Source organism: Rutilus rutilus, assembly GCF_951802725.1.
Source record: "Rutilus rutilus genome assembly, chromosome: 1".
Classification (NCBI taxonomy): domain Eukaryota; kingdom Metazoa; phylum Chordata; class Actinopteri; order Cypriniformes; family Leuciscidae; genus Rutilus; species Rutilus rutilus.
The window spans coordinates 70,708,453-70,721,099 of record NC_140209.1 but is presented as its reverse complement, the minus strand read 5'-3'; the positions used below and the strand labels follow the sequence as shown (position 1 = coordinate 70,721,099).

The 12,647-nt window shown below is 37.0% G+C and overlaps 1 protein-coding gene across 1 annotated transcript in view; it reads right to left on the bottom strand.

The window, feature by feature from the left end:
• Positions 1-5,333, bottom strand: part of LOC311296856 (ethanolamine-phosphate cytidylyltransferase-like) — a 28,008-nt gene extending 22,675 nt beyond the window's left edge. The window contains exon 1 of the mRNA XM_084418833.1: positions 5,064-5,333. Within this exon, the coding sequence (XP_084274959.1) occupies positions 5,064-5,137 (74 nt within the window). The 5' untranslated portion in view covers positions 5,138-5,333. The remainder of the gene's footprint in view (positions 1-5,063) is intronic.
• Positions 5,334-12,647: the final 7,314 nt, after the last annotated feature.

Below are 12,647 nucleotides of genomic sequence, written 5' to 3'. Positions count from 1 at the left end.
GGGTCAGGGGTCAGAATTTGGTAACTCGTAAAATATGTACAAATTAGAAGCTTGTTCTGTGCCTAAAAGTAAAATGTGGCGCACTTACTTCAACCTGGCTTGTTGTCTGTCCTGACATTTCTGGACGATCTGAATATAAAAATATATCTTTCAGGGCCCGTATTTATCAAGCTTCTTAAAGTGCCATTTTAGTCTTAAGTGCTGAGAATTCATTGAATGTACTCCTACTTTCACACTTAAGAATAAAAGCAAGTTATCAAATGGCTTAAAGCTAAGAATCACTCTTACTCTCCCAGTTATTTGAGACAGCTCGAGAGGTCTCTCAAGAATGTTTCTGAAAATGTTTGACGACGAGCAGTTCATCAAACGCTATCGTTTGGACAGAACATCTTTCCTTATCTTTCCCAGCGCTGGGTTAATGTTGGGCTGAACCTTTTATAACATGTTTTTGCTGTTCGACTCATTCAGCAAAAGTAGCGCTTCTTTCTCCCGCCGGTTCGGGTTTCTTTTGCGAATCCATGTTGGCTGATTATATCATAAAATCTAGCTTATATATCGACAGGCCAGTTAACAGCACACCGGTTTAACATTTGTATTTAAGTGTTTATCTTTCATTTTCCATAATATATTCTCTTGAAAATGATTTATTGTCAAATGTATGTTGAATGTAAACTCAACACCAACAATTACACCATTCAATGTGAATTTATCTGAGAATATTCTTAAATACAGAAATCTATTCAGTGATTGGTCCATGCATATGTCATCATCCAATATCCCGTTTGTGGCACAGCAAAGTGTCTTGAATCATCTCTAAGACTGACACTCAAGATTTAGTCCTAGACCTCACTTAAATTACGACTGAGATGCTTGATAACTAACTTTTAAGCGCAAAATTTAAGTCTGTATACCAGAGGAACTGGTATACTGTAAGTCACCTTCATTTATATAACGCTTTTACCAATATCTGGATTGTTTCAAAGCAGCTTTACAGTGATAATAGGAAATTACAGTAACAGATTGTTTAGGCTTTACAGCAGCTCTAGAATAAATTGTCCAGCTAAAGTTAGTCTTGATTGATTCACTTCCGTCGCAACGATCATTAGTTATTAACTTAGGGGCCACTAACACGACACCGTTCTAACAGAAAACTGAAAACTTTTAATGCGTTCTGGCCGTTCATCCGCACAACAACAGTGTTTGGGGCTCGAGAACTCACACTTTGAAACGGTCCAAGGCGCAAGTTTTGATTTAAAAAAAACAACAAAAAAAAAACATTAGTATGTCTGTGTAAACTTCAAAAACGTGAATCTGTGAAAACGGCGATACCAACTGGTATACTAACCAGCACAAATCTGTGTCTTTCAGGACTTCAACTTGATATATACCTGCATGTCCACCATTGACACATATTATAGCCATTTAGGACTTCAGGACCTCCATGATGAGACAACGAGGGACACCGTTGCTAAGGCTCAATCCCAATTCACCCCTTGCCCCTACCCCTTGGCCCTACCCCTCCGTTTTGCGCGTTCCTGTGAAGGGGTAGGGTTGTCTCGATTCTCTTTTGGTTGGAGGGGTAGGGGTAGGGGGAAGGGCCAGATAGCCCTTGAAATGAAGATTTTTCGGGACCACACTTCTAACGAAGGGGTATGAGAAATGTACCTGCATACACCGGCTACAGAGGCAACATGGCTGCCAATAATCATTTTCTTTATGTCACATTCAATCTTGTGTTCATATTTACGGTCATGTTCTTCAAATAAATGGTTGCAAAAAAATCGCTAAAGTTCGTTAACAATATGACGCGTGTTAAAAGCAAAAGTTTGAAGTGAAGCGAATGAGGCGAATTCGCGTCCACCGTCTAAACGCCTCATTCGCGCCGCAAGACCTCCAGACGTGCGTAAACGCGTCTTAACATTGAAATCACTCGCGCCAGACGCTCTACTTGCATTTGGTGTGAACGCAGCATTAGGCGTCGGAGATATCGTCATCTCCGTTGTTTTCTGCGAACTTAAGAAGAAAAATGCTAAAAAATAGCTGTATCTCACGCAAGACTACAGCTGACGACGGCATCTTGGAAGTTTGTGATAAACATTGGCGCATCTCCTGTGACGTAGGTGCTAGCAACGACGTATAATGACGTGTAACGGTGTAGTAGTGGTGTCCCATTTCTTAATGGAATATTTTCACCCCCACGCCTTGCCACTCTGTTTCAAGGGGCAAGGGTAAGGGGTAGGCGAAGGGTTAGGGGTAGGCGAAGGGGTATAAAATAGAATTGGGATTGGGCCTAAGCCTGAGATGTTGGTGAAGTCAGAGATAGCTGGGTTAGTGATGTGTGCTGAAAAAAAGGACTGTTTCCATGACCATGAGATCTCCTAATGTTGATCCTGCAAAAGTATAGTCAAGTCAAGTCACTTGAAGCACTTTCACTTTAAACTCATCACCGTGTGTGCAGTTTAACAAACGTTAAGCACAGCTTGAGCTTGACCAAAGCCCAAACACTCAATGCATTTACCATGAGGGGCTTCCCATTTTTGTGCATATCCGATTGGAATCCGATGATATTTAGCAAAAAATTACATGAAATGCGATTTTTACAAATCCATTTTGAGACATAAGGGGTTTAAAATCCTGCGTGTCTGGAAATCCGTTTCAGTCTGACCGCCCTGATCGGATTTCACATGGTTTATGTCACTTTCTCACGCCTAGTTAAATGTAAACATCACATGTTGTTAAAGGAAACATGCTTTAAAGGCCCCCTGAAATCAAAATGTAGTTTTTTTTAGCTTTTAGTTTGAATATGTTAGCCTTAAGGTTATGAATAAGCTGGTGTGCTCCAAAACAATGACAAAATTCACATTTATGAGATATATGCATTCAAAACTCACAGTCTCTCACTTCCGCTAAAATGGATCACGGAGTTTATGACATCACCGCACACTTCAGCTTCTCATCACATCGTCTGTCCAATCAAATGCTCTCTAGAATCTGAAGCTCCGCCCCCTGTGCTATAAACACCACCTGGCCGAAGCAAGTTTTATCCCGTTTTCCAACCGTACGTTAGTTAAGAATGAAATGGCTAGAATTTATTCACTTCTACTATTGAATCCAGCGCTCGGATTCACTTCCATGGTGCCGTCAAGTACAACTCGCAGTCTGTGAGGGAAACTAAACGCTATTGGCTGTTTGAAAAGGGGGAGGAGCCATTCAATATGTCCCGCCTTTCAGTGGAAATTACGTCAACACATCAAACAAAGCTGCGCGATCCAAGGCACTTCAGTGGGATTTAAAAAGGATAGTTTACCCAAAAATGAATTTTTTGTTTGTTTTTCCAAACCTGTATAATTTTCTTTGTCCCGTTGAACACAAAAGAAGATATTTTGAAGAATGTGGGAAACTGAACAGTTCTGTTGCACCATCCATTGTATTTTTTTTTTTTTTTTACTACTATGGAAGTTAAAGCGGCCTGGTGACAAACTTTCCTCAAAATATTTTCCTTTGTTTGAGGCAATTGTGATTTCATACGGGCTTCAAACAATCGTCACACCTGGAAGGTGCTTTAGTTACTGACGCAGCGCCACAGAGAAACAGCATCATCACAATCTCTGTCCGACTGTGACATTCTCCTATTATGCAGTGAAGGGATTTATGGGAAAAGGTGTGGGGGGGTGGGGGGTCTGTGTTTACACTGCCTCTCATTGGTGCTTCATTCCGCTGTCTAATATTCTGGCATCCCAAACATTCGGCAACATTCGGGGAAAAAAACCATCACACAGGCAGACAGAAATGGCTGGAATTCTGAAAGAGAAAGGCTCAATAATCCTGTTCATCATGCATTGCACATGAATCCAAACACCTCTTTTCAGCCACACACACTCTCACGGTTAGATTAATCAGACACAGCCTGCTTTTAGAAAGAAATAATATACTACTAATATCTCAACTTAGACACCCAAACCAAAAAGCACGTTAGATAGCGAGCTTATTACTCCACGTGTGTGTTCTAGAACATGTGTTAGTGTGCATATGTGAGAAATGGCTAGTGTTTTTCAGTGTGCAACTATTAAGTGAAACTTACAATAAATCCAACAAATAATATTTTCGATATAATCATCACTATTGTTTTTTCTGTTATTGTATAAAGCAGTTATTGTTATTAAAACATATGCACATTATCTTCTCACTGTATTGGTCAGTAGTTTGATTTCAGAACAGAGAAAACTCCATAAAGTCAGCAGAGATTTAGTTCACATAAAATCAAAAGTCATGTGGAGACTCCCAATATCATGTTGTATTGGAATCTATTAACCTCACAGGGAAATCAACCTTCATAGCATTCATCATTTACCTGCATTAATAAAGACTATTACTCTTAGTAGGGTCTCAAGTCAAGACATTACTCTTACATATATATTAGGGATGCACGATATATATATCGGCCACCATATCGGTATCGGCAGAATATGTTCGTTGTTCGTTTTTAATGTTATCGTTATCGGCCTAATAAGAAAAATTTGTCCGATATATTAAAGCTGATAAATAATGTATTATTTCCTTCAGCTGAGACACTTCAGATGCGCACTGTTCAACATGATTGATTTGAATTGCTTGAAATATGATTGAAATCACTTCAATAAAGGAAAATACAGTAAAGTGCAACATTTAAGTCTGTCAAATAGGCTACATAAAATTATAATGAGAGCATTATAATTGTGTGATTGGGAAATGGATTTTAATGGTGAGACAATAATATATCGGTTATCTGCTTTCAAATATATAGAATTAAAATGTTAATGTTAATGCATCCCTAATATATATATATATATATATATATATAAATGGAAACAGTAAAAACTTCTTGAGCATTCAATGTTTAAAGACTTTATATTAGATGTGTTGCAGCATCAAATCTATAGTCCGGTCACATTCTCTTATTTCAGAGTGATCAGAGTCGTGGGCTCTGGTGTTTCTCCTGCAGAATCATATATATATATATATATATATATATATAGGCCAGTATATCAGATATATATGCCAGTATATCGCAGTATCTCACTCACCATCCATCGCACCAGACGCGCACCGCGCGCCTCCTCTTCTCCGGACTGATCACATGATGCCCGTTCTTCATCATCTCATAAAGCCCTTTTCGCAAGCACTAACCAACGGCAAAACACTGATAATACACTATATAGGTATTCAGAGTGTGTTTCAGGACCGGGAACCCTCCAGGATAGCCGGCTTCTGCATTAAACGATGGTGACGCTGTAATAAGAGACAACGCCTCCTCGACCGGCCAGCAGAATTACGCATCGCACTACAGTGAAGGCTTTCTCATGAATATTAGCCATGTGAGGTGACGTGTGGCATAATTAATTTGCTGAAAGGCTAAGAGGCGTGGGCGAATGAACGAATCCCGCTAGTCATGGCGTTGCTCGTGAATATTAATTTGCGTGCTGCATGCAGCGTCAGCACGACCACATGTATATTAATTTAACGCGCCTTTGCAATAGTAGGGTTTGTGAGTTCGCTTCTTGGGAAGTGGCGTCATATGGCACGGACTCGTACGATAAGCGACATTATACTCTTACATAATCACAGCTCTCGTGTCATGTGACCAGTTGAAATCCATACCAGCTCTGGGACACGCGTCTCGTTTACCATACAGGATAATGAACAGTGCACGAGTCCAGTTAATAATTATGATGAGACGAGCCCAAGTGTTTTTCAATAATAATGATTGTATTATTATTTAAAATTTTCGTGCACTTTTGTTGGCCTTAACATGCCCAGAAGCTCTTGAAAATGTGCACACATATTCTGCTATGCTTCTGATCTGTGTTGGTGTTGTTTGCATCACCAACATCACCAAATTTTAAAGGTGCTGTATGTAAGTTTTTGACTGTACTAAAGTAGGCTATTAAAATACCATAATGTGTTTTCAGATATTTAGGAAACATGCTGAGTTTACAAACACTTCTTCAGCCAGTTATTTTACTTTGAAATGTGCATTCTGTGTTGGAATGTGTGTTTTTGTTTTGATCTGTGTGACTCTGCCCACTGCCAGTTCAGCCAATAGTATTTCAACACCACAGGTTGCCAATTGGCGGAAAACACAGCAAATTGTTGCCATGGAAGCCAGCGAACGAACTGGGTCAGAGATCACAGATTCTACCCAACCTAAAGCTTCCGCACCCATCTAAAAAACTAATATTAGCATATTAACAACGTTATATCAACTCATCATAAATCAATAAATCAACTCATCAACTTACAGTTTGCAAGTATCCTCACATTCCATTGTAAATTGTGCTCGTTCCTGTTGCGTGTCCTCAATCTGGCAACCCTCGAGTCTGAGGAGGAGGGGGCGGGGGAACAACTCTCTGATATTGTGAATTTTGACTGCAGTACCCATTTCAACCACTAGTTGTCAATCTCACATACTGCACCTTTAAATTTTGTAAATTTCACCCGGTTGATGGAAAAGTTTTCTTAAAATGCCTTCTAAAAATCTGAATAATTTGTTATAAATAATTATTCACAGTATTTTGAAGTGCCCACGATAACAATACCATGCATCATGTTCATTATCGTGATGTATACTGTATATCTACTTCCCTACTACTATGTTAGGTGAAAAACAGTATGTAATAAAAAGAAGTATGTCTGAATTCACTCAAAAGAGTAGGAAAAAGCCCCCGGATGACCTACTTCTGACGTGTGGATATGATGGACACTTTACTATCCCATGAGGCAACAGGAGAGGATTTGTGAATGTCAGTGAAGCGACACAACTGACTGTAATAAAAAGTAAAGTAAATTACAGAAGTTAATTTGTTGACTGGAAGGGCAACATGGAAAATGTAGTACGTCCAGATTACATTCATACGACACACATTCATACTCTTTTAGCAGTTGTGAAGTAATTTCTTATTTTAAATAAGTACCTACTCAATTAAGTATGCTTTTTAGTAAGCATCAATATAGACCTCATCGTGCCGAACAACTTTCGCAATCATAGTCACAAGCTCCGCCCCCAACAGGAAGTCAGCTATTATGGGTTGTTTGAAAAACGCATGCTCTGGAATTTGATATACTCCTCCGAGGGAATTCATCCGATCGCCACCAAACTCGGTGTGCATGAAGCCAAGACAATGAGAATGTTAAATGCGGACGGATTTTTGATATCTCAAACCGTGACGAGGAAACAAATTCATGTCGAGGAAAGGGAAACAGGAAGCATGTTACAACTTCTGCATATATTAACTGATCTTGATGAAACTTCAGCAGTGTGTTTGTTGTAAGACGCCTATCACATTGATATGACTATTGTGAGTCAAAGTTATAGCGCTACCAACTGGCAGCAGGAGTCTTAGCATGCTTCAAATTGCATGAAACTCGACACACACACACAAGAAACGGATGGTTAAACACTCATTAAAATTGGTACGTATATTGTTCTCATCGAGCTGGACAACTTTCTGATTTACAGTCATTAGCTCCGACCAACAGGAAGTCAGATATTTTGGTTTGATTGTGGATAAAAAAAAATAAAAAAACAAGCTCTGAATTTTTAACTACTCTTCAAAGGGTCTTCATTCTGCAAATACATGATGCTAATACATGATGCTACATTGTGATCATTGAAGATGCTAAATTGTGAACAGATATTGGATATCTTCAACAGTGTTGCCATGGTGAGGGATTAAAGTAATGACAAAAAAGGTAAACAGGAAGAGTCTCATATCTAGCAAACAATAAATTATACACACTATATTTCCATATGAAAAAAATAGGGTATTAGGGGAATAAGTATTAGGGGAAAATACATTTTATTCTATATTTTTCAATGAATGCTGCATGTATACGTTACAAATATGCTGAAGAATACTCTCTAGTTGAAAGAAATAAGTAAAATCAAATGTACAGTAGTACACATAAACAGAGTTGTACCATGTTGCTGACAACAGTGGGTTCAAAACAAAAACACTGCAACACAATAACTTCAATGAACAATCAGCCAAAAGTTCAACTAAAATGTTTTTATATACATGATTTATATACAGTACATAAATCTAATAAAAACTCCAATAATACCATTTTCACACATTCAGTACACATTCAAACCCCAAAACACTAAACAACAAAACAATTAACAGCGTATAAAATGCAATGAATGATACATAAATGAATAAAATAAATAAGCAAATAATATAAATAAAAATAAATATAAAAAATAAATAAGAAAAAAAGGAAACAAAAAAAAATATTCTAAAACCCCCAAAAAACACACACAAGCTTTCACTTCACCCCATCTAATTTTTATTCCCCTGTTCCTTCTAATGACTTTTTCTATCAGAATTTTTGTATTCTTGCTTTTTGAGAAGCAAAGTCCTCTATAATGGATGTTGATTTAATGATATAATGGATGGATGTTGAATATTGATTTTCGACAGGTTTGAGGCAACCCTTTACAATAAGGTTCATTAGTTAACATTAGTTAATTACATTTGTTAATTTAAACATTTAGTAATACATTACTAAAATCAAAAGTTGTATTTGTTAGCATTAGTTAATGCACTGTGAACTAACATGAACAAACAACGAACAGCTGGATTTTTATTAACTAACATTAACAAAGATTAACAAATACAGTAACAAATGTATGGTTAATTTTAAGTCTATGTTAGTTAATACATTAACTAATGTTAACAGATGAAACCTTATTGTAAAGTGCTAACAGATTTGAAATCTGAATGATCCTATTTTTTCTACCAATGACTCAGCATCATTTGTTTCATCCCTGACTTCAGTCAAGTCCTCTCTGCCTTTCTCAGTTTGGTAGCGTATAGGCTCAATGCTGTTGACTCTACTCATCTTTTTGGGATGGGAATCTTGTCTCACTCCATGACTTGAGATTGATCTGGTCATGCTGGTTAAGAATGGCCCATATGAGGAGCAGTAAAGTAAAGTAAACACCGATCACCATAATGACGACCCCAAATGAAACAAACACGAGAGTTAAACTTCTGTTAGTTCTCAATAAGAGCTTCTGTAGACGTCTGACAGAAATAAAGTCAGTCTGGTTAGTAATAAGTGAAGCTGGTAATGCTGTTTGTGGAGTTGTTTAATCAGATCTTGAGAGAATTAATGTATTTTATCTTCAGTTCATCGAAGGCTGTGTCTGAAGAAAGTTGTAGTTTGTGTTCTTATTTCTCTTTCTTTCAGTGCTTGTTCACAGCAGGTGTTTGAATGATTGAAATAATGTTTCATATTTCCTTTAAATAACATTATATTAACATTCAGTAAACTGGACATTTTTATGTTCTTGGAATATTACAAAATCAACGTTACTAGAATATTTTCTTTTTGATCAAAATTAAGTTGAAAGAACGTTTGAGGAACATCACACCTTTTAAAACACATTCTTCTAACGTCAAGAAAACTGGACATTGTTTACGTTCCCAGGACCCACACTGAATATTTGGAGAACGTTCTTATAACAAAAATCTGTTAGCTGGGAAGTTGTAAAGTTTCTGAACTCTGCCAAAGAAGCTGATGGCATTTACCGACTGCTTTGCTGAATCTGCAACCATTAGATTTCTTCCACATGGAGCATAAAGAGCACGAGCATTTCTCCTTTATTTTCCCCTTCATATTGGATTCATTATCATATGACTGACCCCTGCAGTCTTGAAAACCGATGCCCAGCTCCTCCAGCTTCTTCAAACTCACTGAAGAAAGGCCAAGGCCAGTGGAGTCTGGAGCAGGTACAGTAGGAAACCCAGAAAGTGCTCTTTAATCTCTAGGTGTTGAAGATGACGTAGTGATGATTCTGACAACAATCGAAATAGAAAAATAGATTCGTAACATCTTTAGTTGATTGGAACTTCTTAATGATTGCCCTGATGGTGGAAATGGAGATTTCCAATGCTTTGGCTATTTTCTTCCCAGCTAACACAGAACGTTCCCCTAATGTTATTTTTTGGTTATTTTTTTGGGAACCAAATACTTACGTTAGGGGAACGTTCTTTTTTGGTTTTATTTTTATGTAACAATAAAATAACGTTCCCAGAACGTTGCTGGGTGGTTACCATAAAAAATAACGTTCTGGGAACCATAAACTAACATTCTGAGAATGTTCTGGGTACCAAAAACTAACGTTATGGGAACCAAAAATTGTTAGCTGGGTTACAAACACTTTCTATTATCATAATGATTTATTCATGTTTCATGTTATTCATGAAGTAATTATGTATATATTTATTTATGTCTATTTAGCCTCCCTCTGCCATCCAGCACCACTTATCTCATCTAATATCCAATATCTATCTCAACATGCACCAACGCTACATTTTTATAAATGTCATAATCATAAGTTAACAAACAAATATTCATTACTTCAATGAGCTTATTGTTTCTGCATTAAATTATTACATTGTTTAAATTAATAAATTTTCCGCTAACTGTGATTTTGTATATGTACATTAACATTTCTGAAATACATAACTTAGACAGTTTCCTCTGATAACAGACTCTAAATTTTTATGTGGACTCATGCACTTTCTGTAAAGCTGCTTTGAAACGATGTGTATTATGAAAAGCACTATACAAATAAATGTGAATTGAATTGTATTGAATCTTGCATTTAACACTGCTGCTCATATTTTACCCGGGGTTAACAATTAATCCTGGGTAAGTTGACATCTCACATTGTACATTCCTGAAACCTGGGCTAATGTTCTTATTTGTTACCCGTCAGTGTTGGTCGGCTCTCGTGTTCGCCAAGTGATCATGTTGAATCCGCATTTTTTGGGTCGTGGAATGACTTAGAAGTGATTGTTGGCATTGGTTGTGTGAACTGGCCTTTAACTCCAATTGGAAGTGGCCTTTAACAAGTGTGTGTTATAAATTCACACATAAAAACTGAAGCACCTCACATAATCGCAAAATCATTGCGTTGGCATTAAATGTTATTACCGTTATTGGTAATCTCTTTCTATTGTCCATTGCTGGCAGCCTTCTAGAAGTGTAATTTTATTAGTTAGGGTAAAGGCATTACATTTTGGGGTTAATGATTCTCACCTTAAAGGCAAAGTTCACCCAAAAATAATATTGTCATTTACTCATCATCATGTTGCTTCAAACCCGTATGATTTTCTGCTCTGGAAAACGAGAAGATAAACAGCATGACACCATTCACATCACTGTACATATTGACACATTTCTGTATGAAAATACCTTTAACACCACAGGAGAACAGCCTTTATCCAGCAGAGGGCACTCTTGTTTTTCTTAAAAACTAATCTGCTTTAAGCAAATATCTTAGTTTCTAAGCTAAAGACCATAACTAAGGCTGATAAGTTTTTATATATTTTAGATTTTTCACCCTCAGATCAACCCTAAATGAAGAACAGATGATAATAATGAGAATACTGGCAAGTGGGATAAACACAGGCTGTGTTTAAAATAGATAGCTATTATTCTTCTGCTTTTTTCACTATTCCTGTAGTAGGCTATATATAGTGTATTCCAATGTTCAGTGTACACAGAATATTTGTACTTATGTAGGCTTGACAACGGGTCTTTAATGTTTAATGACGGGTCTTTAATGACAAAGCCATACTGACCTACTATTTAAGCTGCTGCTGTTTCTTCTTCTGAGACCAAAGTTTCTTAAAGGGATACTTCACCCAAAAATTTTTCTCACCCTCAAGTCATCCTAGGTGTATGTGACTTTCTTCTTTCAGACTAATCAGAGTTATATAAAAAAATGTCTTGGCTAATCCAAGCTTTATAATGGCAGTGAATGGGAGCACAAAATTTGAAGCCCATAAAAGTGCATCTATCCATCATAAAAGTGCATCTATCCATGATAAAAGTGCATCTATCCATCATAAAAGTGCATTTATCCATGATAAAAGTGCATCTATCCATCATAAAAGTGAATATATCCATGATAAAAGTGCATCTATCCATGATAAAAGTGCATCTATCCATCATAAAAGTGCATCTATCCATCATAAAAGTGCATTTATCCATGATAAAAGTGCATCTATCCATCATAAAAGTGCATTTATCCATGATAAAACTGCATCTATCCATCATAAAAGTGCATCTCCATCATAAAAGTGCATATATCCATCATAAAAGTGTATATATCCATGATAAAAGTGCATCTGTCCATTCTGAAGTGAAGCCATGTGTTTGTGTAAGAAAAATATCCATATTTAAAACTTTATAAAGTAAAATAACTAGCTTCCAGTGCTTATAAACATCTGGTTATCTGGTTTATTTGCACGATATGGTTTTGTATTGTTTATCTTGGGGAGATCACCTAGTCCATATAAGGGAGTTTTCTGTTCGTCTGACGGATCACTCTTTAACTCTGAATCTGGCAAAATGCGAATTTGGAAAAGCTACTGTCACTTATTTAGGTAAAATAGAGGGAAACGGACATATTCGCCCCATTGAAGCCTTATCTGTGCCTTTCCAATGCCTAAAGAGATTGTGTAGGTTTCTGGGAATGTCTGGGTATTATCATGGGTTTTACCCAAATTTTTCAACAGGCCTTGGATGGAGTAGAACATCCAATCTGTTATTTCTCAAAAAAATTCAATTCTTGACATTAAACATTAAAGACC